Below are 26,904 nucleotides of genomic sequence, written 5' to 3'. Positions count from 1 at the left end.
ACTGGGAACCACTGCGAACCATAGAGCGGAAGCGCTTTCAATGTACAACGTGGAAAAAATATGCTTACTCTTCAGAATAGATTACCACAAAAATGGCCTCAGTACGAGAAGAGTACCGCATAAGTTCTTACAGAAAGTTGCTCATAGAGCTATCGAATGCACTATCCACTAAAGATCTGGAAGAGTTGGCATTTGCTGCAGAGGACTTTCTTCCCTCGGGAATAATAGAAAATACAGGAAGTGCGCTGCAGTTGTTTACTGCTCTACAGAGAGATGACAAAATTGGCCCAACGAATTTGACTTTGCTACAGAATATGTTTGAGACAATCGGCAGAGTGGATCTCTCGCGGAGAATTCAGGATTTTTCAATTACAACCGACAGAATTGAGCCTGAAGGTAAGCTTTTCTATCGTGTATCGGATTAAGGAGAATTTACAGGATACCTTTTGTAGAACGTTTTTTACAACTAAGCGATCAATCTTTGACTTGAATGGCGTTACTTGTTGTGGAAAGTTGATCAACAGGGGTTGTGCATGAGATAGAAACGAATGACTTGTTCAACAACGATTATTAGTAAACATTTTCTCGGCTATGTGGGAAACGTGCTAAAAACCATAAAACTGGTGCAAAATTTTACTTGAACGCAATGGAATACGTCTTATGCGTTGTATTGCATCCTAAGCACTTTCGAATCCTTTGTCCCTTAAAACATAGATAACCATCAAAATGACCTCCCATACGCTTAAGTTTGTTTTTTTTTTCAATCTTTGGCTTGAATGGCGTTACTTGTTGTGGAAAGTTGATCAACAGGGGTTGTGCATGAGATAGAAACGAATGACTTGTTCAACAACGATAATTAGTAAACATTTTCTCGGCTATTTGGGAAACGTGCTAAAAACCATAAAACTGGTGTAAAATTTTACTTGAACGCAATGGAATGCGTCTTATGCGTTGTATTGCATCCTAAGCACTTTCGAATCCTTTGTCCCTTAAAACATAGATAACCATCAAAATGACCTCCCATAGCTTAAGTTTGCCACAAACCTTAATACTTCCTTAGGAAGTTTGAAATTGATTATACTAACTATTGTTTTTTATGGCGATTATTCAAATTCCATAATTTTATCATAAACAGCTAAGCTACATGACTTAGTGAGCGACGAGGGAAGGAATGACAATGATCATACAACTAAAGAAAGAGATCCTTGTAACACAGTAAACCCTGCTGGAAATAAAGGTACAGCATTATCAGTAAACTGTCAATCCTTTAATTCACAAGATCTGATTGTTAATTCTCTCCTCTTGCTGCTGCACAATTCCTAAATAAATTAGTGATGAGAATTTGGTGTAAGATCAAGATAAAAACTTCCTCTTGATAAGTTTGAGCATTCTCATTAACCATTTGCTAGAAAACTTATGAATGTTACTGGGAGAAGCTACCTGTTAGTCACTTCTGGGAGTTAAAGGGTTAAAGTATCAGAAAGTTTCATTTGGAAATGAGCTGAAGTAAAAGTTGCAACACAAAACTTTTATTTTGATTAACCATGCTTTGGTGACTGGATTTTTAAACACATCATTTTTTTCTATTTTGATTCAAAATTGAAACTATGTTGCAAAAAAATTAATTGCTGATAATCTATGTATTTCATTATCATGTTGGATGGATGACAAAATGATTGACCATATTGGGGATTGTATGCTAATAGTCACTTGCTGAAAATCTGGAAAATAATAAATCAATTACATGCACTGATATTTACATTACAAGCACTGATATTTAGGTCATAAAGTGATTTCTGTCATAGATTTAATACTGTCCAGAAATCTAAACATTGGAGAATTGTAATTTTGAATTATAATCCCAATCCACCCCTTATTTAATTAACCATCTACAATGTGTTAAAAAAATATAATTATCCAAAATCTAGGAGATTTAGTGAATGCAACTGGTAACTAAGAGATTAATTCTGTGTTTTGGAGACCAGTCCAGATGTTTGAGGGAACTGGCCCATATGCTGTCATGATTGATTCAAAGGCAGTTCCAAAACCTACAGAAATAAAGGTGTTGATTTGAAAATGGAAAAATAAGCTCTTGTTGACATGAAATTGCATCATAAGGATTATTTATAATGGGTCATTCATTCAATCACCTTCAGTTTTCTTAAATTTCCACAGCTTAAGGTAGAGTCAGGGATCACTGAAATGTTAGGAATCAAAGTTAGTCAATTTTCCATAACCTTACCATAAACACATAAATTTAGTGTTACCTATAATGATTATATTTTTATCATCAGATGGGCCTGGTGACATGGTGACTGATGGGGTTGGGGATGGTGAAGATACAAAAAGTAGTCCTGTGAATACTACAGACACTACTGAAGGTATAAATTACTTAAGTTTATCTATATTTTCAAAAGTAGAAAGAGGTTTGAGCTTTTATCATTTTTCACTTTTTTCCCTCTTTTTTTTTTCTACTTTTATCGATGCTCATTTGATATTTGTTAATTTGATTACAGGATATTTCAAATACAGCAATGCATGTATTATCACAAATTCACTTTTCTGATAGAAAAGGTGAAACATTTACTCCTATAATTATAAATTAGCCTTCTCAAGTAGCCCTTAACCCTTTAAATCCTGAGATCTAATTGCTAATTCTCCCCTCTAACTGCTAGTGGTCAGGCACAGTGACCTCATGGTTAGTGCACTTGACTCCGGATCGAGTGGTCCGGTTTTGAGCCCTGGCTGGGGTCATTGTGTTGTGTTCATAGGCAAGACACTTTACTCTCACAGTGCTTCACCTGTTACAAATAATGGTGAGAAAGTGGAAAAAGACTAAATTATCAGAAATTAATTGAATGATATGTTGTGGACGATAAGTTAACTCCTGCCAGTCTCTCATGTACTGCCAACAATATGATTGTTAGATGTAGTGGGCCATACTCTACTGCAATAGGCCTACTAAGACCACAAGCTGTTTATGGAGTCAGATTTTATCATTAGATATTGCCATTTTCGTAACTTGGACTCTATAAGTTTTCTTATATTAGACTGAACAACGAATTCAATTTGAATCTTTTTTATTACGGTTTGTATCAGCCGTTTGACGCCGTTTCCTGAACCAGTCAGACGCGCATTATAGACGCAATAAATATCTTACCATATCATTTCTCTCTGTGCTGTAATTAGTCTCGGTTCTCGTTTTTTTACCGTTTCAATTTGAGGCCCTTGGGCGACGTTTCGGTGGGGAATAAACTTCATCCATAGCTCAGAGGAGTCAGTGAAAAATATATGCTTCATTCACCCTTACATGCCATTGTCTTACTAGGCACCATTTTGATCGACTCATTTCATAAGCACGTTACGCTTGGAAGTGCGGGATTGGAAGACTATACAAAACTATCAGAATGACCTAAAAAAGAGAATAATTTTTCAACTCTCCTCACCCTCTATCCATTATTACGATCTATTTTTTACGTTTTATGAGGCCGAAATCTATTTTTGTTCTTTGTTTAACCTAGGCTCCTCTCTGAGATCAATGGAAACATATCCAGCATCCTTGCCAGCGCCCTTGCCAGCACCCTTGCCAGCATCCGTAGGACAGCAAACGGAGCCCACTCAAGTCCCTTCATCTACCCGATTCCAACTTGATCCAGCTATTGAACCGGAACCTGCGCGATATGTTAACTTTCTATTTTACGAGGGTTACTCGGTGGAAATATTGGGTGGAAAACACTTTAAGACTCGTGATGGAGAGTTTGTGGAAGTGAAGAGTGGAACACAGTATAAAATACTCGTCAAAAATTCACACACTTATGGTGAGGGGCAAATTAAGAGGCATATGTTTTGAAAATGTTCCTGTAGCATAGCCCGTGGTCTAGTCCATTTCTTATTGAGTAATAAGTAATAATCAATTTCCCGTTTATTGACTCGGGACTGCGCTTTCATTAAATCTCAGGTACCAGTGCTATTGCATTTTATCAGTTCCACTTTTCAATCGATTTCATTTCCTGCAAGTTCCTGTTGCTCTATATTTTCAGACCGTCCACAACGGTCCATAAATTTTCTTGGACTTGTATCAATGTTCACCTCCGAAGTTACACTTATGATATTTCGGATCATTTTGGCAAGACGATGACCAGGACAAGATGCCATTTTACTTAAAATTGACACTCGCTGATTACTCCGTTGACAGGGAGATAATCCTTGAAGATAGGAAAGCGATACAGCCGGCAGAGAGTGCCATTTGCTTGCCACCAGTTATGCGACCAGATATTCCCGTTCTTTCCGTCGTTTGGCCTGAGTTCAGAAAGACCATAACGTTATCTGTCATTGGTTGTGATCTTTAACAGGTTGTCATTTGGACATATCTATTGACGGTTACGATATTGGTGGATGGGCTCTCCACGGAGGAGAGGAGATGTCAATCGAGAGATCAGCTTATGAGGCCAAGAGGTTCACCTTCTACCGAGTGAAAACTGCACCAAAAGAAGCAGGCATTGAATCTGGCCGGCCTGAAAATGGTCTTGTGAAGTGCGTGTTCACACCTGAAGCTTTCCTTAACATTCCAGTGATCACCTCTGATTCTTCTCAGCCATTGAATGTGAGCATACTTCCATCGGCGACAGTTGGTGAGTTAAAACATGAGGTGCAGAGCCAAATGGAAGTACGGAATGACCCGGATCAAGTTCTAGCTCTAGACGACAAGGTGCTCCCAAATGATTCTCTCGTAAAGTAAGTGACCTGTGTAAACCCTTAAGCTTTAGACTGGATAGTAGATTCAGACGTATTTTAACTTTTTGTCCAATTTTTTCTTTACTTTGTGACAGTCGTGTTCTCAGGAAACCGGGAAATCTGAGACTTATTGATGCAGAAATGACAATTTCAGTGACAGTCGAGGCATCCTCCAAAGTATCTTATCCAAAAACCTTTCCAATAAAGGTACATCCGGGCAGGTCAAAGGTCCATGATCTCATGGAGCAGATAGAGAGACGGCTCAACGTTCCGGTCAGTGATCAAAAGCTTCACTTTGGAAAAACTCTCCTGTCCGGAGCACCAAGGAAGTGTCTCCCTGATAAACTCGTCTGCAGTCCACAACCGGCTGTAGCTGTCATCCTCCCGGAGTATATTCACATAACTGTAGAAGAACAGAATGGTGACTCGCATGCCTTGAAGATAGACAAAGAGAAGAACTTGAAGGCTGTCATGGAAGAAATTCCTTCTTGTTGTAACCTACAAGAAAATACACAGGTCATATTTTATTTCAATGAAAAAAAACTCTGTCCTTTTAAAAATAAAGGGAACTTAGACAACCTGGGTATTTGTTCTGGATCAAGGCTCGAGTTGAAAATGAAGATTCTTTCCATCGAAGTTGAAGCTTGTTTCTCAGGTGGCTCTCCACCCGTCCGCGTGAGATGTAGTCCTCAAGATACTTTCCACGATTTGATGGAAAAGATTGGGGTGAAGAATGAGAAGAAAAAATGGAAGTTTACATTTGCAATGGACACAAGAATTTTTGATCCAGATGAAGACAAGAGTCCGTTACAAGGTAAAGACATACTTCTTTAGAACTCATCTATAGTAATATATAGATTTAGCCAAGCCTAAAAGCGGAGCTCGCATTTTTTTTTTCTCGCACGTCTCAAGGGCCCAACGCCTTGCCCCGGCCAGGACTAAAACCCGGGTCGTCCGACTCGGAGCCCAGTGCACTGCCCACTGGACTACTGGACAAAGCCGTGGCGTTGGCGTGCCCGTGGTACAGTTGACCACGCATGTTAAAAGTAGCACCTTGTACGGTCGTACATCCAAATTTTTTCGGCTTGATGGGTTACTACTATTTTGTACAATTATGGGGCTACGCTCTGCGAGCTCCGCTATCAACAATTTGTTTAAGGTGCCGTCGCACGGGATGGAAGTATGCTTCTATTTTGATAATTTTATCTTGTGAATTGATGGAGTTAACGATAGAAATGTCTGTCGAATACCTTTTCTTTGTATTAGATTACGGAGTTACGCACGGCTGTACCCTTCACGTGGCGAAACATCTGGCCGCCGATGGTTCCATCATGCCTCACGAAACGTCTAAGTGTTACGGGCAAGAGTTCAAAAGGTTAGCCGCATGCGCGCAAATCGCAAATCGACCTTTGCACAAAGAAACTTTTACTTATGCCCTGTATATAGGCACCCTCATTTCACGTTAAGCGACATCAAGATCATTTAACTGAGTGCAACTAACTTACGGAGTGGTTACCTTAATTCCTAAATATTATGCCCTCGTAGTTTCGAGCGTTAGCCCTTAGTCAGAGCGATAGAAAATCGCTCTGACGAAGAGCTAACGCTCGAAACGTCAGCTATTTTACCCTTTAAGGTTGCCAATTTACGTTTTCAACTCAGTTGTTAACACTTAATTACCTGCTACCTTAATTCCTAAATATTATGCCTTCGTAGCTTCGGGCGTTAGCCCTTAGTCAGAGCGATAGAAAATCGCTCTGACGAAGAGCTAACGCTCGAAACGTCAGCTTTTTTACCCTTTAAGGTGGCCAATTTACGTTTTCAACTCAGTTGTTAACACTTAATTACCTGCTATACTCTCCCACCGACGCAGCACCACAGTTTCTTTAGAAACTTCCCCCCTTTATGATTTTTACAAAGTTTATTTTTCTTCTCCATTCGCATGTTAATTATGTAGAGGTGGCCTTTCTGGTGTCCCTGGCGATAGAAAAGGTAAGTTATTTAAATATTTTCACAAGGAAAGTCAAAATTTTATGAATGTCTGTTTTTTTTCGTGTGGTGTGCATGATGAACAGACGAAGAACGTATAGCAGAAGTTTTGAAATATTTTTTTTCTGAACTTCAAGGGAAGAAATCATTTTTCCGCAATGTAAAAGAAAAGCTTTTCGGAAAGCGACTTGAAGAGTGCACCAGCGATTTAACTCATGGAGGCGGTAGGTATAAACTGTGTCAATATTTAACGGTACAGACTCACATTTGTTTTGTAGAACTAGAAAAATACCACTTATTACCTTTCGTAATTAAAAGTTCTCGAAAGGATTAGTACCAAGGGACGTATGTTTCTTATGTGTCAACTTTTAAGACAATTGATAACAGAGATAAGAAAAAAAAAAGGGGATAAGTCTCCTTTACAAGGAAAGCCCCGGCCTTGTCCAATCATTAAGGGGAGAAAAACAACGAATTGTCTGAGCATTTATTTTTAATTGTCTAGAATGTAATTGAATGTCAAATTCTGCCTTTTGACATAAGTTGACATCTGGTCACCCGGCAAAGGCGTAAATTGTTGGCTATAACCTTTCAATTTACAAATAGTTTACGTTAGTCATGCTTCAAATAGCGCGTTAACAATTTTTTTTTTGCAAAGGACACCCGCGAAAGTCTGCTGTATACTTATGGAAACTTTTGTAAGTTAATACCTGAAGAATAATTAATTAAATAAGCTTACATTTGTCTTACGTTTCTTTAGACTCACCTCCACTTTTGCGGCTGAGCCTAAATAAATCGAGTTCTAACGTTGGTAAGTTGTATTTAACAAAATATACAGTCTGCAGTGTGTGGCTTTTTTTTTATATTCTTTCGGACTCCATAGTTGAAATTCGTGGTTGCCTAGCCACCCTGGTACTTGCATTCTTTCTTAATATGTCGTCGATGATCTGTTTTTCAGTCTTTAAAAAAGGGAGGTGGCAAGCGATTTACATTTGATAAACCGTTTCCTTCGTAACTCGCGAAGTTTGATTGACCTTTATGTTGGCCTTCATTACATTATGTATATAATAATAAATATGTATATAAAGCCAGTAGCATGGAACCGGATCCAGGGTGGAGATCAGGAGGGACAACATTGCAAGGCCACAGCACACAGGAGGGTAAGTTCTGCAATTATGAGAAAGTCATTTCACTGCTGTGATTGGTTATCAAAATTTTTAAAACAGGTTTTCTGATAAAGAAAACTGAGAGTAAATCTCATGCAGCTCGAAACCGTAACCTGCGGTAATTAAGAGGATTTCAACGCGTGCAAACGCTAATTTCAAGCTTTTATGAAAGACGCATGAAATGCAGAGCATCGTAATATGAGAACCAAACAATTGAAAATGTCGCAATGATGTATCTGCCAAAACGTCCAACATGAAAATTTGGACGTTGAAAATTTCTTATTCTAATTAAAATTGAACAGAGAAAACGAGGTTGATGACCTGATGTGGTTTGTGCTATGCTAAGAATATTGTAAGGGGCAGTTTGCATAAAAACTTCAATTCATTCGATAGTGGTCTGGAAAGGGAATCAACTTCCGCGACATCATGCTTTTTGACTGCGACTTTTTTCCACTCGCGACTTCTTCTTGAGTGCCTTAAGATTGCGGGCTCTCCTAACAAAGCGGTCAGCAAATGCGATGCTGGAAGATAATCTGGTAAAACACAATGAGAGTTCAATGGAAAAGAAAACAAAAATCAAGATGGCTGCTAAAAAAAAAAAAAAACCACTGAGTAGTCTTTTTTTAAATGGCCACCTAGCAGTCCACCACAAAACACAATAAAAGTTCGCAGATTGAGGATATGGCGCAGGTTTTGAAAAAGTCGCTGATGGAGAGAAGAATTGTGCATGGATAAAAAGAGAAGTAGCAGTCGAAAAAAGAGGTCACGAAATATATATTTTTTCCATACTGTCTGAAAAGTTAAAGAATTTAGGGAACTTTCCAACAAAGAAATAAAAATGGTAGGTCACCGAATTAGTTTTTCAGATAATTTACAAAAACTAAAATTTAGTGGACGTTTTTGTGGACCTTGTGCGTTGCCATGGTAACTGATATGACGTCACAAGTACTCTCAAAGTATAGCCCAGCAATAGAGTTGCAAGGAGACATATAGTTTGCCCACCCCATTAAATATCCTTCTTTGTAATCTTCCATCGTTTCACAAACACTGCAACAACGAAAAACCCTTTCGAGCCTTCTTAATTGTCTTGTTACACTGTCCAATTACAAGCGTGGCGCGTACACTGTCCTATTAGTGCTGAAATCAATACAATATCAAGCAAACAAGCAGTGAGAATAGAGAACAATATCAATTAGGGGATTATTAGTTGATCCAGTACCAAATTCTCTGAACTAACATCACATGAATTATATGACAAACAGTAAGGAGAATTACTAATGAGATCTTGGGGGTGAAAGGGTTAACACGTATTTAACTTGCCCAGTTTTTGTAGCCCTTTAGGAATTCTATATTACGACAACATTTGTGCACATGTAAAGCAGAAATGTGATGAAATAGAGAATTCTTTTCCGGAAGTTAAAAAGTTAATTGATATATGCTTTATTTTGTGTGTGGAAACATATGCCTTCCAACAGAGTTTGTTTGTTTGAATTCAAATGGGCAAAAATGGTGAAAGAATCATTTTGTCTGAAGTGTAACCAAAATAGTCCATTTTACAGTTGCCTGCTTTGTTGCCAAGCCTTTGGAGAGGAGGGAGGCTAAGGTTGACCTTGTTATGATACAAACATTGCTGCTTTTCAAATGTAAACTACTTTGTTATCATTCTAACTAGATACTAGTCTCTATCACAATATGGTCATCTTCAGCCCCTTTCCAAATCAAAGGCTTGGCAACTAAGTACACAACTGTAAAATGGCCTATTGAAACCAGACCTATGTGTCTGTCATTGGGTGCTGGTAAGTCGTGTTTAAATATATGTGTTCTCTGAATTGAAACCAGCACAGGGACTTACGCAGTCCTCCTCGTGGAGAATGGGGGGGAGGGGTCTTGTGCCAAAAATCGATTTGGAATTAAAGAGAGTACCAGCAAGTTAAATTGCTATGAATAATTAACTATTACTTTTCACTAGAGTTTCTATGAATCACAAAAAGCAAAGACTCTTTGACTTGAATACATGTCGCAAACGTGGATGATAATCCCCTGATCATTACACCCTAGTAAATTTTCACTCTACTGGCTTCTCTTTTTCCAGTGATATTCGGCGATCACTTCCTTATTGATTTTATGTTGGTACACTCATGTAGCGTTTGAATTGCCTCGTTCTTGTCGTAAACCAAAACCTGCAGAAACTTTTGGGAGTGTGCAACCTAGTTAAAAGACAAAAAAAAAAAAAAAAGAAAAGAAAAAACGCATAGCGTTTAAAAGGTCACTTGCTTTTAAGACACGAATATTCTTATGATTTTTAACCAATGAAATGGTACCCCGACAGAACTGTCTTTCCCTGCGAAAAATGAGCAATTCATAACTTAATTTTTGAGGCACTGATATACATTTTCATAATTTTGAAAGAAGAGGATGGTACAATGAGAGAGTAATGTCTTTCTTCGCTCCTATCCATTTAGATCCACCTATAGCTGCCGCGATCTCAAGAAGTAAGTAGTACTCAAAGACTGCTTCTTGCAGTAAACTTGGGTAGAATGCAACTTAATTAAAAGACAAAAAACGTATTGCGTTTATAACGTTCGACATGAAAATTTGTTGAGAATTTCTTATTCTAATTACCATTGAACAAAAAACACGAGGTTGATGACTTCATGGGGTTTGTGCTATGCTAAGAATATTGTATGGGGCAGTTTGCATGAAAACTTCAATCCATTCAACAGTGGCCTGAAAGGGGAATCAACTTCCGCAACCCCATGCTATTTGACTGCGACTTTTTTTTCATACGTGACTTCTTCTCGAGTGCCTTAAGATTGCGAGCTCACCTAACAAAGCGGTCAACAAATGCAATTCTGGAAGATAATCAGGTAAAACACAATGACAGTCCAATGGAAAGGAAACACAGATCAATATGACTGCGGAAAAGTACAACCACAGAGTAGTCTTTTTTAATGGTCACCTAGCAGTCCAGCAAAAAATACAATAAAAATTCGTAGATTGAGATTAAGGCGCAGGTTTTGAAAAAGTCGCTGATGGAGAGAAGAATTGTGCATGGATAAAAAGGGAAGTAGAAATTGAAAAAAGAGGTCGCGAAAGAAAAAAAAAACAAAGTCGCAGAAGGAAGAATTAATTCGTAGAATAAAAAAGAGTCTTTTTCCCGCTGATTTGTTTGAACTTGCAAATCGTGGTCAGGAAAGGGAGACTATTGGCTGTTTCAACTATCCGATGACAGGTGTCCGATGACAGCCAACTGTTCAATCACACTGTCCGATTACATCTCTACAAAATAATTCGCGAAAAATAAAGAAGTTACTTCACCAATCACATTTGAGTAAATTGTAATGGTTATGATTAACATGTATATATACACCGGTTTTCAAAAAATTTACAATTTGAGCATCTTTTCTTTTTCCATTAAAAAGTTGGAGCCGGAATTCAAAAAAGGAGAAAGACCTTTGCAGGTAAGTACAATGACTGCTTTGTTTCACCTTCGCACAGTTGCAAGAACAGAACTTCTTCTTCGATGTGAAATGTTAATGCCTAGTCCATCACCCTTTTGATGAGAAAAGAAAAGGTATACGTATCTAATATGTATTTTTAAAAAGCAACTGTTCCAAAAACTTGTGAACATAGTTTTGGGTCGACAATTTATACCTTCACCGCTTGACTTCCTCTTTAAACCCTTTTTCTCCCATGAGTGACCAAGATAGAATTTCTCCTTACAATATCAATAAAATATCAAGCAAACAAGCAATGAGAATAGAGAACAATATCAATTAGGGGATTATTAGTTGATCCAGTACCAAAATTCTCTGAACTAACATCACAAGAATTATATGACAAACAGTAAGGAGAATTACTAATGAGATCTTGGGGGTGAAAGGGTTAACACGTATTTAACTTGCCCAGTTTTTGTAGCCCTTTAGAAATTCTATATTACGACAACATTTGCGCACATGGAAAGAAGAAATGTGATGAAATAGAGGATTCTTTTTCGGATATTAAAAAGTTAATTAATGCATGCTTTATTTTGTCTGTGGAAACAAATGCCTTCCAAAAGAGTTTGTTTGTTTGAATTCAAATGGGCAAAAATGGTGAAAGAATCATTTTGTCTGAATTGTAACCAAAATAGTCCATTTTACAGTTGCCTGCTTTGTTGCCAAGCCTTTGGAGAGGAGTGAGGCTAAGGTTGACCTTGTTATGATACAAACATTGCTGCTTTTCAAATGTAAACTACTTTGTTATCATTCTAACTAGATACTAGTCTCTATCACAATATGGTCACCTTCAGCCCCTTTCCAAATCAAAGGCTTGGCAACTAAGTACACAACTGTAAAATGGCCTATTGTAACCAGACCTATGTGTCTGTCATTGGGTGCTGGTAAGTCGTGTTTAAATATATGTGTTCTCTGAATTGAAACCAGCACAGGGACTTACGCAGTCCTCCTCGTGGAGAATTGGGGGCAGGGGTCTTGTGCCAAAAATCGATTTGGAATTAAAGAGAGTACCAGCAAGTTAAATTGCTATGAATAATTAACTATTACTTTTCACTAGAGTTTCTATGCATCACAAAAAGCAAAGACTCTTTGACTTGAATACATGTCGCAAACGTGGATGATAATCCCCTGATCATTACACCCTAGTAATTTTTCACTCTACTGGCTTCTCTGTTTCCAGTGATATTCGGCGATCACTTCCTTATTGATTTTATGTTGGTACACTCATGTAGCGTTTGAATTGCCTCGTTCTTGTCGTAAACCAAAACCTGCAGAAACTTTTGGGAGTGTGCAACCTAGTTAAAAGACAAAAAAAAAAAAAAAGAAAAGAAAAAACGCATAGCGTTTAAAAGGTCACTTGCTTTTAAGACACGAATATTCTTATGATTTTTAACCAATGAAATGGTACCCCGACAGAACCATGTCTTTCCCTGCGAAAAATGAGCAATTCATAACTTAATTTTTGAGGTACCGATATACATTTTCATAATTTTGAAAGAAGAGGATGGTACACTGAGAGAGTAATGTCTTTCTTCGCTCCTATCCATTTAGATATACCGGTACATGCCGCGATCCCAAGAAGTAAGTAGTACTCAAAGACTGCTTCTTGCAGTAAACTTGGGTAGAATGCAACTTAATTAAAAGACAAAAAACGTATTGTGTTTATAACGTTCGACATGAAAATTTGTTGAGAATTTCTTATTCTAATTACCATTGAACAAAAAACACGAGGTTGATGACTTCATGTGGTTTGTGCTATGCTAAGAATATTGTATGGGGCAGTTTGCATGAAAACTTCAATCCATTCAACAGTGGCCTGAAAGGGGAATCAACTTCCGCAACCCCATGCTATTTGACTGCGACTTTTTTTTCATACGTGACTTCTTCTTGAGTGCCTTAAGATTGCGAGCTCACCTAACAAAGCGGTCAACAAATGCAATGCTGGAAGATAATCAGGTAAAACACAATGACAGTCCAATGGAAAGGAAACACAGATCAATATGACTGCGGAAAAGTACAACCACAGAGTAGTCTTTTTTAATGGTCACCTAGCAGTCCAGCAAAAAATACAATAAAAATTCGCAGATTGAGAATAAGGCGCCGGTTTTGAAAAGGTCGCCGATGGAGAGAAGAATTGTGCATGGATAAAAAGAGAAGTAGAAATTGAAAAAAGAGGTCGCGAAAGAAAAAAAAAACCAAGTCGCAGAAGGAAGAATTAATTCGTAGAATAAAAAAGAGTCTTTTTCCCGCTGATTTGTTTGAACTTGCAAATCGTGGTCAGGAAAGGGAGACTATTGGCTGTTTCAACTATCCGATGACAGGTGTCCGATTACAGCCAACTGTTCAATCACACTGTCCGATTACAACTCTACAAAATAATTCGCGAAAAATAAAGAAGTTACTTCACCAATCACATTTGAGTAAATCGTAATGGTTATGACTAATATGTATATATACACCGGTTTTCAAAAAATTTACAATTTGAGCATCTTTACTTTTTCCATTAAAAAGGTAGAGCCAGACGTCGTATAGCGAGAAAGACCTTAGCAGGTAAGTACAATGGCTGCTTTGTTTCACCTTCGCACAGTAGCAAGAACGGAACTTCTTCTTCGTTGTGAAATGTTAATGCCTAGTGCATCACCCTTTTGATGAGAAAAGAAAAGGTATACGTATCTAATATGTATTTTTAAAAAGCAACTGTTCCAAAAACTTGTGAACATAGTTTTGGGTCGACAATTTATACCTTCACCGCTTGACTTCCTCTTTTAACCCTTTTTCTCCCATAAGTGACCAAGATAGAATTTCTCCTTACAATATCAATAAAATATCAAGCAGACAAGCAATGAGAATAGAGAACAATATCAATTAGGGGATTATTAGTTGATCCAGTACCAAATTCTCTGAACTAACATCACATGAATTATATGGCAGACAGTAAGGAGAATTACTAATGAGATCTTGGGGGTGAAAGGGTTAACACGTATTTAACTTGCCCAGTTTTTGTAGCCCTTTAGAAATTCTATATCACGACAACATTTGCGCACATGGAAAGCAGAAATGTGATAAAATAGAGGATTCTTTTCCGGATATTAAAAAGTATTTTTCCCGCCGATTTCTTTGAACTTGCACATCTTGGCCGGAAAGGGAGGCTATTTATTATCTAACTGAGAAAGGAATTAAGCTCCGTGGAAGCGAGAGAGAGAGAGAGAGAGAGAGAGAGAGAGAGAGCTTCTCTCTACTACATTATTTCTTGTTACACCCTATCAATAGGTTAATTATTTTTTAGTTCCTGGAATTCGGAAGAGAACGTTTTGTAAATACTAGTTAACCACTTTGGGCTCGTGACCTCCCCGCTGTCCACTATAATTCCGAAAAAAACATTAACAATGTAACCGGTTATAACTCCAGAATTGTCTTAAATACTCTTTTCCTCTTAGAATTGGCTGGTTTCAGGGAAGACGAAGGTTACAAGGCCAACCGTATTAACGTCGTTGAATCGGATCCAGAATGGAGATCAGGTGGAACAACATTACAAGGCCAAAGCACACAACAGTTTATCCCGGCTGAACCAATCACAGTGGATCCTTCAAAGAAGATTGAGTTGGTTCTCAGGCTTGTAGCCAGGTAATACTAAAGTATGCGTTTTGAGGGCAAGTGAACTGTTTCCAAGTATTTAATGCATTAATAGTTTTAAATTTAGATCTGCTACGGTCCGGAAGATAGTTTTTTAGGCTCTATTGAAATGAATAATCAGTTATGGTTAACTTTTCTCGGACACTTTGCATGGTTAACGACCGTATGGACAAAAATCACCTCGCTAGGGATCTAATTTACGCCTTTTTCATCCAAAACAATCGATGGAAAGCAACCTGATTGTAATATTTTTTGTTTTGAGTGTCACATTGTGCAACTTGTTCTCCAACAAGCTTCTTTTGAACCATAGGGATCGCTAACTGTAAAGAGCCTTTTCTCACTCTTCCTTTGCGGGCCAACAAGCCTCTCAACTAAGGCTAAACACCAAAATTTATTGAACCAGCTTGGCTAGTATTTTCATCTTGGGTATCGTGAAGGGGTCCATAGATACAAGATGAGCTACCGATGTCGTTTTGTTGTGTTATCTAAAGCAATTTGTTTCCTTTTTGGGTTCTTCTTTGTTTTCAGAGAGGGAGAAGAAGGTCTCAAGTTCCCCGAAGGCAAGTGCACTCCGTTGTCAACTCTGATTCCACCAGCTGTCCAAGAGTAGAGCATAGACTGGGTCGGTGTCTATGCAATGATTGACTGTTAGATAGCTTTAGATAGAGTAACCTACAGAGTGACTACTGGATTCACTTTGACGAAATTATGTCTAAACTGGATAGTTGTGAAAATAAACCACATCGCGCTGATTTTGTACGACCACCTGGTTAAGGACCGTTGAAAATAAGTTGCATGACTTAAGCTAGTCGTGGTCAAAAACAAACAAACAAACAGTGGAAAAGTTTGAAGCATGTTTCTGCTATTTTTTCTCTTTGACTCTCTGGTGTGGTTATTTTATTTTGTTATCTGAAAATAGTCAAATCAGAGGAACGTGGAAGGATTTCATCAGTGTGCCTTTCGCTTTACATGAATGTTCATCTAGTAATTTTCTTATAAATGTGATCGAAGAAATGACTCGAAAAACTGATGTAAAAATAGCTCTCTTATGGACACATTGGCAAAATAGTCCTTATCATGAATGAACGAGCCAGTTAGAATACTATATAAGCGCCCTATAGCTATGGATCACAGCGAAGAGGCACGTCGCGCGCTTAACTTCCAATGTATCATCAGTGATGTGAGGTTTGTGTTTTTCGAGAACAGCATAGAGTAAATTGAAACTGAGAAATTTTGTTCGTTATGTATTGTACAGTAACTCTGTTATAAACTGTAACAGTTGGGAAGCACTTTGTTGCTTTATTACATCATTCCTAAATCGGTGGAATGAAGGTAATCTTGGATAATTCTGTTTTAAATCGATTTACATGATGTACTCGTTGTACCAAAAGTTCTCTTTTTAATATTTTTTTAAATTTATTGACACTCTAAATAGTTGCAAAGTAATGAAAATCAGATCAAGAGGATCTTCGTGTACTGTTTGTATGTGACCTGAGTAATTTCCTTTTCAACTAAAGAAAAGTGCCAGTGTTTAAAAAACTGCTATACAAGGTTGAATGTGTTCGACAAAGTTGATATAAATCTATAATCGTGCGAGCGTACCGAGCCGCCATATTTGTTTTGCTAGTCGACATTTTCAAAGCTCGCGCCACATTTGCGTCCAGATCTCGCGCGGTCAAAAAACCCGATTTGTCACCGGCGATGAGGGACCAACAAACTGTAGTACAGCTATGTCAACCACATGGATACTGCGAAGAAAGTTAATTAATTAATTAATCAATTAATAAAACAAAGGAGAACGGAAAAGAAAAATGAAAGATGGTGTACTAAATTAAAGGAATTAAAGAAAGGTGAGGTAGGTTATGAAGTCGGGTTGCTAAATTTAATGGGGTAAAGATAAACTCTAAAACCTTTTGTACAACTTAGTCTATATATGTAGGTTAACTATGTCTTGAATGTATTAAATATAATTTTAATGGGTTAGTATTAGTTGTTGAAACATTTTCGTTCCTAGTTTGTAAATTAAGAGAAACTGGTTTGAAAAGGGGTGATAGTGTGGACCAAAAAAGTTTTTTTAATTAACGTAATAATTTTTGTTCTTTTGGCCACTAGTGTCCAAAATCACAAATCGGCCACTAGTATCCAGAATTATAAATCGGCTTTCAGAGTCCAAAATTGCAAATCGGCTTCTGGAGTCAAAAATAACAAATTTGCCACAAAGGTTCAAAATCACATATCATCCACTAATGTCCAAAATCTCAAATCAGCCCCAAGTGTCCCAATTTGCAAATCGGCCACAAGGGTCCGAATCACAAATCGGCCACTGGTGTCTAAAATCACAAATCGGCCACTAATGTCCCGCCGGCTGGAGTCCAAAATCACAAATCGGCCACTTTTAGGGTCTTCTAGGGTCTAAAATAACAAATCGGCCACTATAGTGACCAAAATCAGAAATCGCCCACAAGGGTCTAAGTTGAATAATAGGCCACTAAAGTCCAAAATCACAAATGGGCCACTTGTGTCCTGAATCAAAAATCGGCAGCTAGAGTCCAAAATCACAAATCGGCCACTAGTGTCAAAAATCCCAAATCAGCCCTAAGTGTCCCAATTTGCAAATCAGCCACAAGGGTCCAAATCACAAATCGGCTACTAGTGTTCAAAATCACAAATCGGCAATTTTAGGGTCTAAAATCACAAATCGATCGGCCACTAGTATCAAAAATCCCAAATCGGAAATTTTAGGGTCTAAAATCACAAACCAGCCACTTTTAGGGTCTTCTAGGGTTTAAATCACAAATCGGCCACTATAGGGACCAAAATCAGAAATCGCCCACAAGGGTCTAAGTTGAATAATAGGCCACTAGAGTCCAAAATCACAAATGGGCCACTTGTGTCCTGAATCACAAATCGGCAACTACAGTCCAAAATCACAAATCAGCCACTTGTGTCAAAACTTACAAATCAGCCATTAAGGTCCAATAAATGAAATATCAGCCACCAGTGTCCAAAATCACTAAACGGCGTCAAGGGTCCAGAATAATTAACAAATCGGCCCCAAGTGTCCCAAATTGCAAACCGGCCCCTGGTGGCCAAAATCACAAATCGGCCACTTTCAGGGTTCAAATCGGCCACTATGACCAAAATAAAAAATCGGCTACTGGTGTCCAAAATCACAAATCGGCCACGAGGGTCCAAATTTAGAAATCGGCCATTAGTGTCCAAAATCACAAATCGGCCACTAGTGTCCGAAATTACACATGGCCACTAGGGTCCAAATTGAAAAATCGTTCACTAGGGTCCAAAATCATAAATCGGCCACAAGTGTCACACTTTGGGCCAAAGTCACAAATTAGCCAATAGTGTCCCAAATAATCGGCATTTAGCGTCTAAAATCACAAATAGGCCACTAAAAGTCGATTAGTACACGTTGTGAATGAGATCCCTTAGCCCTTTTCTCCTTTGATTGTTAACTGAAGAAGGAGCATGTTTGCCGTTCTTTGCGATAGTAAACAAAAGTTTGAAGTCTCATTCAGTTTTACGATTTCTTAATATTAGGCTTTGGTAATAGACTGAGTACGAAACGAGTGTGGGTTCGTAATGACTGGCAACCGATTTTAATGAATTATGATTTTTTTATCGCTTTTTAATATTCCGCGTTTGCACAAAAAGCGTGCCATGGTTTTCTGGATTTCGAGAGATAATGGGTTGAGCATTTTTAGCAAAGAAGTAGTCTAATAAGGTGTGAAGTGAAGTGTATTTATATCCCTTGGAACAGAAACACGACAGAGGTCAGGTTATCGTTATTTCTTTGAGTTATAGCTTTGATTGTGCCCTTCCCGAGTGTAAGTCAACTTTCATATTTCGACTTGCAAAGGAAATACCCGAGTTTTTTAAATTGCATTTATTACGTGGTGTCGAGGTAACACGCCTTGGAGGCGAGATTGATTACACCTTGGTGGTGAGTCTTTCTGGTGGCGAGGTGACTGAGTACCTACTGCTGTGATGGACTGCTTCTGTTTTGTGCCACTAAATCGCTTATGAGAGTTTCTACTTCCATTAAGCTTAAGGTTTCACAGCATAGCTACCATCGTAGTATAGTGTAAGTAAAGTGGAAACCTTGGCATGTTCTCAAATAGAAATGCCTTGGAAAGAAACGACCTCGTAATAATGAAAGCCGTTCCGTTCTTGGATAATGGCCATCTCACTTTTGGACCCGCTTACTTCACATTCCTTTTGCTGGTTGTTAAAATTAATCGACTGGCACTGATTGGTTTCCAAGCACAACTTGATACATTGTATGACATCAGTGACACTCTGTGATGAAATCACATGACCTGGCAGTGCTTTACCCGGACCAAACCGTAGCTCAAACAACGCTCCCGAGACTAGATGGAAAATAGAAGAAAAATGGAGAGTTTTAATTTTAGGCTTTTACCTTTCATTGATATGGAGAGTCCACACCAGACAGGTTGTGTTACTGAGTATAAAATCAAGTACATCACGATCAAAATGAGTCTTTCAAGCCAGAGGAGGATCAAGCAGAAAAACTTTATCCCGAATCCTCTCGAATTCACCGATGGATTCTATGTTCCGTCTGTCTGTTCCAGTTGTAGATCTCAGTTGACGTCAAACGTGGCAAGTAATCAATCAGGCGCACGAATCGCTTGAGAGTTTGTTATCTAAAACTGAACAGACATGATGAAATAGTCTACTCGAGTTTAGTGCAATGAACAGGAACATACAACTTAAAAACTAACTAAACTGTTTTGCCTCACACTGTGATTTTGTTCCTGTAACAATGTGCTTGTGTCAATGGAAAAACGCCTTTTGTTTTTCTTGCTCGCAAACACCTGTTACGTTCTTTTACAAGTCGTCACTGGGGTTAAATTTTTTGAAATCTTGTTATCATTTCCAAGACTGTTTGTCATGTTGAACCAGACAAAGCACATAGGTTTTGAACTACTGCAGCCATTCATTTGCACGCACATATATAGCAAAGGAAACAACCAATCATAGCGTCCAAAGTAAAAGATGAGTTCATTGCATGATTACATTTGGAATATTCCTGACTTTGGAATTTCCAGGAGGATGTAAAAATATACAGTCCTTCCCCACAAGGTTTTTTTCAATCGCAGTGCTCAGAGAAGTCTTTCTATGGTCCATGAGAACATCAAGCAAATGTGCACGGTTCATGTAACATTATTCTTAGGAGACCAGATGGCCAAAGGCTTCTTTATATTCAAGGGCAATCGGAGGGATTGGGTCTCCTAACTCAGTTAATCCTTTGTGGCACTGCCGAGGGAGACTTTCACATGTCACGAGAATGGTCGAACAAATATAACTCTACGAAAGATAATTGTAATAAGAAAAAAAAAAAAGACATACACGTGCACGTGGTATTATGGAGCGTCATTGAAATTTATAAATAAGATATAGAGATATACCTTCTGGCCAAGGTTCTCCGTAAACTTCCATTCTTGTGCATGTCCAATGATACCACTTTAACGGTATAAGGAGGAAATATCGAGCGTAAATAACCGGAATAATGTTCTTCTTTACTTCATGTGCGTTGCTATTTCCTTCTAGAACCTGAAAATTTAATGCAAAAGTAGTACTTATAAAAAGCAGTACTGGAAATAAACGTTGCTAGTCTCAAGGCTGTTGTCACCTCCGCGACTCAAAGAAAAGAAAATGTTTTCAATTAGAACTGTCCAACCAAAGGACTGTCTTACGAATGTCTTGTTTCTCACTTGTCCTTATCACCTAATTTTTTTTTTTTTTGCCACTTGTTTGTATTCAAAAAAGAGACTTAATTGGTTTGCAATTCATTCCATAGATCAACACGACAAAGAAAAGAGGTAACGGATTTTTGAGAAAAGACCGGCACTACTCTTTCTTAGTTAGGGATTTAAAAGTATGGTTAAGACCCGTTACGCTACCGGGACTTACGAGAAACTTGCCCCAATTCAGTCAATTCCTGGTTTGTATGCATTATCCGTATGAAACTTATTTATCTGATAAGAAACTCTTCTTCCTTCTAATGTTTGCATAGAGGTTGGTCGGAAAGAGAGCGCTTGAAGTAGTATAGTTAGTTGAATACCATGATAATCATATATACAGTCGAGTTGGCAGTTTTTTTGTGATATTTCTTGTTTCCATTGTAATTCTCTTTTACCTCTGGACTTTCCCTCCAGCTAACACCATCGTCAGACCATCTCAGTTTGTATTCTTTCAAGTAATCATAGTTTCCAGCATTATTTCCTTGAGTGGCAACTGCACAAATACGGTAAGGTCGGCCAAAATCTACCTACAATTATCAAATCCTCATGAAGTATCAGATTGAACAATGGATTGTCAAAAGTAATGTGGGGTTGCATTAATTTTCCTTTGCTTCAGTCCAAGCCACACTCTCACTTCGAATCTATAGGCCTTTACAATCTTAAGGTTGGTTTCGCAAAGGCTCAAATTGAAATATCACTTGCGTTTGATTGACTGTTATGACTATGACTATTTTACGAAACCTATTCCAAAGAAAATCTCAAAACAAAGTCGATCGTCTTTCTAGAACAACCCCAGTCGCGTTTGTTGATATTCTCGTTGCACATCTTTGGTGTTTAATACCTAACTCAACCCAAACAAATATAGACAACTTAACTCAAAGTCGTTATGGAAAGACAGCCGCGAAAAAAAAGATTAGTTTCAGGAGCTCAGTACTTATGAGGAAGGAAAGCGATAAGGAAAAGTTACGTGGTGAAATAAAAAATACCTGAACAAAAAAAGAATCGGCCTCCAGCAGTCGCTCGCAAGCTCATTTGGACATTAAATAGTTCACTTCTTTCTCACCTCATCATTATTTCGTCAATTTTGATCTTTAACTTGGCAGACAGATTCAAATTTGTTAAATACCTGGATGTACACATTCTCGTTCGCAGTTTCCGGCCATTGTCGACACCAGGCCCCTACTCTGTTCAAACGAGCCTTTGAAGGATCTCCCGATGAGGCAGACAGTTGAGAATCTAGAATGTCACCTGTTTCCATACCAACGGCTGGTGCAGTGCACACTAAAAGTAAGTAGAAAGTAAGTTTTGTTTTAAGTCAAAAGTAGAACCTAAGTATGTCTGCACATCGTCAGAAATGACGTCATTTTTGGCCATTTAGTACTGAAATAATTGTTTATCGCAGTAACGGTGAAATTGGTGGAGACTCTCTCATTTATTCATCTATATATTTATCTTTTTACACAAATATGTGCTATTTATTCAATATCCTCCTATTTTAACTCCTACATTAATAAATTATTGTTGATTGTTTATTGCAAAAGATTGCATAATGCACGAGTTTTACCACCAACAAAATTAACCACTCATTATAAAGCTTACTGGCATCACGCTAAAAAGTTTCAGAGCTTCGGTTCATGTCAATTAATTCAGGCAGTACCTTGCAGACAGGTATAAAGTTCAACCCTCATTGACACAAGTCCTTGCCATGTTAGAGGCCGGAAACGGATATACCGTGCTGTGATTGGCGGGTTAAGTTCATGATATACAACTGTATCACGGTCCTGATTTCCGGAAAACTCCTAAAGCACAAAATAGCGGTTGAATGTTAGGAATTAATCTGAGCTGGGAAAAAAGTTTCGACGAAAGTAGCGCTCTTCTATCCGATATCATGATGTCACTATTCCTTTGAACAAAATTTTAGAAATCAGAAGTAAAACTGAAATTAGACCGAAAGGAAAAGTTAAACATTTAATACACCTTATTCGATGGTTTAACATACAATACACACGGATATTTGCGAGTTGCGTAATACTTTACTGCAAGCAATGGACAAAATGTCCGCTCGTATTACATAAGAATTAAAGCATCAAATAGGGGAGTTATTATTCCACTATTATTTAACTTTCTAGTGTTGCGATTTTAGTTTGCAAAACACATCCCACGGCCTCATCTGTGCATCGTATTGATCGCAAAAGGAGTACGTGAAAGACGAAAAAAACACGAACGAAACCATTTAAGTGTTCTTTGTTACCAAAAAATAAATCTGTCGCACTTAAAAGTTGGTTTTTTAAAAAATAAAACGATATCAAAGTTTGGATCGTTCAATCATTCAGTGCTGCCATTTTGTTGCTTCATATTTTTGCCTGTGGTACAGAGTTATACCGTGGCACATTGTGCACGTCCTCATGACCTTATTTGGTATAATGACATAAGAGATGAATAATGGTACTCATTAACGCTTTAACCCCTGAGAGTATATGGAATCTAATGTATGTCCACAGCATCACCTATGAATCAAAAGTGTAGGTCATGAGGATAAAGGAAATGATCACCATTTTAAGAAGCTCCTGATTTTCGAACAAATTCTTGTCAGTACCCTTGGAAATATGCAGAGAACAGTGTGGAGAGAATAATCAATTTACGAAAAAAGAGGCTTGAGTCTAAACTCCATAGAAAATATGTTTTAAACTTGTTAAATGAACCACAACATTTGGCTGCTATAAAAACTCCGAAACTTCCTAAAATTCCAAAGAAAGGAGTAACAAATTTACGCGAACGAAAGCTCAAAAATAACTAAAACCCCACGAAAACAAACTAAGAGTACAAAAAGAATACGAAGGGGGAAGAGGAAGAGAAAAATTGTTACTTGAAATTTAAGAACGAAAGAGATTTTCTACAGAGACTAAGAATGCTAATGTTAGGTGGAAAAGGGTTAAGACCAGTTTTTATGCTGTTTAATTTTATTTGCTGGAGAAAATTAGGAAAGTTGTTAAACCAAAAAATACGGAGCCATAGTAAGGTTTTTTTTTCCAGGAGTATAGTTGTTATTGATAACTTTCAGAAAAAGTAATAAAAAAAATGAAAAGTAATATTGTTTTTAGGTCACCCAAATCTAGAAGAGGGATATAGAATGGATTTGAAATATAGAAAGGATATGGAATAAATCAAGGAAAATGTAGTGTAGTTGATCAAAAGTGTTTCAGAAATTGTAATGAATCACAGTTGCATTTAAGCATGGCCAAATTGAAGCGGCTGATTGTAACAGCATCAAAGGAATGATGAAAAAGGACTTAGATAAATGAGAAACTGAGTGTGGTGAGATAACTAGAAACCTCATGTAGGCATGGATCAGTCGTGTATTGCAGCTGCAAATTCGGTTGAGCAACCTTTTACTTTCTGTTACCTTGCGCAATGATTGGCCATTTTCCTTGTAATACTCAAACTTAACTCCATCATAACTGTACTGCACGTAGTATTTTGTCACCCATTGATCGTGATCATTCCTCCCCTGTGTAGCCAGGCCTGTAACACTCGTATATTGACTGCGTAGGTCCACTTGGAGCCACTCATCAACTGTGTGCTGTAAAGCCACCCAACCTCCCGCTCCTGAGCTTGGTAGAAGATTTAACCTAGCCCGGGTGGTGCCGTGAGTGGCTGAGTTCCATTGCGAGGACGCTGTTATTTGGTCGTCCTGTATGTTGCCGTTTTCCATGCCGAGAGCAACTTTACATTCTAAATAATTTTTTTGGAATATGCATGTAAGTACATGTAAACACCATCCTCATCAATACTCAAAAGATGCATAACAAAATCTTTCTGCACTCTACATACTCTCTGGGACCTGTCCAGGAAACACGTGCCACTCTCTCATCTTAATGATTGGTCAGTCTCCATTTTCAAGCGCTTCAGGCAATCTTTTTTCTTAGTCGTGATTGCCTCTCAGTTATAATTCCTTTTTTATTCAGAAGCCGTTGTGTTAATTTTGAATTTAATGAAAAAGGCGCTTTCCGATAAGCTTATCATAAAATCAAATCAATTTAAGGTGGAAAGCAAAAGGTGAGATTTTAACCCAAAAAAAGGGAAACTAGCTAAGAGATCAAATCTCGTACATTTATTTGGGTCAAACTGTAAAGCTAATTTCACCCTTTCATAACCAAGGTTTCTTTTATGTCGGGACTTATAAGGCTCCTTTCCCGTAGCCTTGTTGTTTCTTTCAGAGTTTGTTGACGTTCCGTGGGTTATTTGGAATAATGCCTATATGGGTATTTGTTCACGTTATCTTAACTCAATATTTTTCAGGTCTGGGTTTGTGATAATTCGGAGAGATACTTTAACGCAAAGCGCTGTCATCACAGGCGGCCCAAGCTCACGTCTCGAGAAAAAGCCAACAGTTAATTCATGAAAGCGTCACGCGTTAAAAATTTGAACACGCCATAAGGAACTTCGTCTTTTAACATGAATAACAGTGATGGTAAAGCAAGCTTAAAACGGCAGAAATCGTCGGAAACTTCGACGGACACAAAGAATGTTGGTAAGTTTTATTGATTTTACGTGTGTTCATATTTCGAAATATTTATTGATATAAATCGACTACATTTGGTTCCCCGTACTATTCCTTGTAACGTGTTCAAATTTTCAACGGTTCCTCACGTAACTTAACACCGAGTCACACAACGCGTGACGCTTTCATGAATTAATCGTTGGTTTTTTCTCGAGACTTGAGCTTGGCCGCCTGTGCTGTCATCTATTAGTGATTGATATGTCGTTGAAACGATGAAAATGACCGTAGGAGCCTGGGAAGTGTTCTATTTTGAACCCAGAATACAATACTTAATACGACAGATGCAGCCGTTCAATTTTCAGTCACAGCTTGACGATAAAAGGGATTCAGCCAAAATGATGGTAACTGCCGCTGGTACATACCTTTCATTATCAGACTTACCTTGTTCTCCGTTTGATCTCACAACCTGAAAAGCAATTAAAGTATATCTCTTGTAACGATACTTTACAAGATGTTTCTTTTGCAGAGAAGGATGAATAATGTACTTTAAACAAAGTATTTAGAGACAGAGAATCCTCAATAATCATTTCGTGAGGCCTGAAACTAGTTATAGCTCTTAAATTATCGTATGTCTTAAATTTTTTCTCTTTGATCTTGATATTACATCGTATTTGTAAAGACATAAATGATGCTTTTGTTAACAAATATGTACACACTTAGAACGTATGCGTATCTTAACATAATTCATACAACAATCCAAAGTCTCAAGGCAAATACCTTAGCTATGCCTACATTAAGTTCATGGTTGTTTGAAGCCTGGCGAATTAAATCTCGATCTTTTTTTTAAAACTTCTTCAATACGGTCTCGCTTAAAAATAATCATTATTTAAGTAATGGTAGAATTTGGTCGAAGAAAGTAATTAAGCTAATTAGCAACCCGAGTACCCGATCGATGGAGAGAAACAGTGTCTTACAAAATTAACTTGTCGATAGAGCTCTCCTAATTTATTTGAATTATTTTAGTTCTTAAAGATGTATAGAGACACGATCGAAATTTTCAGGATGTTGTTTGATGATGGTCATCTTTTAGCGGCATTTTAGTAACGGTAAAGTTTTCACCTTACTAGTCATAAGTGAGGAAATATATGAAAAATGTTTCACTTAAAATGAAAAATACCTCAATATCATTCAAGAACAGATAATAATCCTACCAGAAATAGGAGAACGAACCACGAATAAGGCACTTTCATCTTCCGAAACCACTATTGTTTGCGAAGCATTCCAGAGAATAAAAATCGCAAGAAATTGATATAACCACTCGAAAATTGCGAAATAAGACTTGAATGCTAAATTACTGCAAATCTTTGTAAAACAGAAGAGCCACAACGATCTTTGTGCAAAAGAGACTAATCAAATTCGTCATACACACGGACTCCCCGGAGTTGTTATTTTCACCTGGTGTGTAGGTTATCAAGGTCACACGGTTTTTGTTTGTGATTGGGGCGATAGCCGATCGATAAATAATTGAACGTATATCTTGCAATCACCTGTTTATGGTCTGGGCAGGTGATACCCAGTCATTTCCAGAGCTAATTGTTTTAACCTTGTAG

General features: G+C 37.9%; 2 protein-coding genes across 2 annotated transcripts; one reads left to right on the top strand and one right to left on the bottom strand.

The window, feature by feature from the left end:
- The first annotated feature begins 39 nt into the window (after positions 1-39).
- Positions 40-16,997, top strand: LOC131787895 (uncharacterized). Its single transcript, XM_066164445.1, has 17 exons — positions 40-396; positions 1,136-1,237; positions 2,295-2,381; positions 3,522-3,818; positions 4,353-4,734; positions 4,830-5,548; positions 6,001-6,109; positions 6,689-6,723; positions 6,858-6,944; positions 7,478-7,528; positions 7,806-7,877; positions 10,346-10,375; positions 11,306-11,344; positions 12,932-12,961; positions 13,892-13,930; positions 14,818-15,004; positions 15,542-16,997. The coding sequence occupies exons 1-17, from the start codon at positions 93-95 to the stop codon at positions 15,621-15,623; spliced, it is 2,652 nt and encodes an 883-aa protein (XP_066020542.1). The 5' UTR covers positions 40-92; the 3' UTR covers positions 15,624-16,997.
- A 1,887-nt stretch (positions 16,998-18,884) lies between these two features.
- On the bottom strand, positions 18,885-26,642 carry LOC131787897 (EGF-like repeat and discoidin I-like domain-containing protein 3). Its single transcript, XM_059104971.2, has 8 exons — positions 26,506-26,642; positions 25,736-25,760; positions 24,197-24,525; positions 22,451-22,592; positions 21,920-22,074; positions 21,189-21,320; positions 20,458-20,602; positions 18,885-19,398 (listed from the first exon to the last, which is right to left on the bottom strand). The coding sequence occupies exons 1-8, from the start codon at positions 26,542-26,544 to the stop codon at positions 19,142-19,144; spliced, it is 1,224 nt and encodes a 407-aa protein (XP_058960954.2). The 5' UTR covers positions 26,545-26,642; the 3' UTR covers positions 18,885-19,141.
- Positions 26,643-26,904: the final 262 nt, after the last annotated feature.

The sequence above is a fragment of the Pocillopora verrucosa genome, chromosome 3 (genome assembly GCF_036669915.1).
Source record: "Pocillopora verrucosa isolate sample1 chromosome 3, ASM3666991v2, whole genome shotgun sequence".
Lineage (NCBI taxonomy): Eukaryota > Metazoa > Cnidaria > Anthozoa > Scleractinia > Pocilloporidae > Pocillopora > Pocillopora verrucosa.
Note: the sequence above shows the minus strand (reverse complement) of the source record. Positions and strands in the feature narration are given on the sequence as shown.

Coding starts and splice junctions, on each gene's coding strand:
- LOC131787895 (XM_066164445.1), top strand. CDS start 93: ATGGCCTCAGTACGAGAAGAGTACCGCATAAGTTCTTACAGAAAGTTG. Junction 6,110..6,688: donor TACGGGCAAGAGTTCAAAAG/GTTAGCCGCATG, acceptor TTAATTATGTAG/AGGTGGCCTTTCTGGTGTCC. Junction 10,376..11,305: donor AGCTGCCGCGATCTCAAGAA/GTAAGTAGTACT, acceptor TCCATTAAAAAG/TTGGAGCCGGAATTCAAAAA.
- LOC131787897 (XM_059104971.2), bottom strand. CDS start 26,544: ATGAAAGTGCCTTATTCGTGGTTCGTTCTCCTATTTCTG. Junction 25,761..26,505: donor GGTTCGTTCTCCTATTTCTG/GTAGGATTATTA, acceptor ATTGCTTTTCAG/GTTGTGAGATCAAACGGAGA. Junction 22,593..24,196: donor ATGGCCAATCATTGCGCAAG/GTAACAGAAAGT, acceptor TTTGTGCTTTAG/GAGTTTTCCGGAAATCAGGA.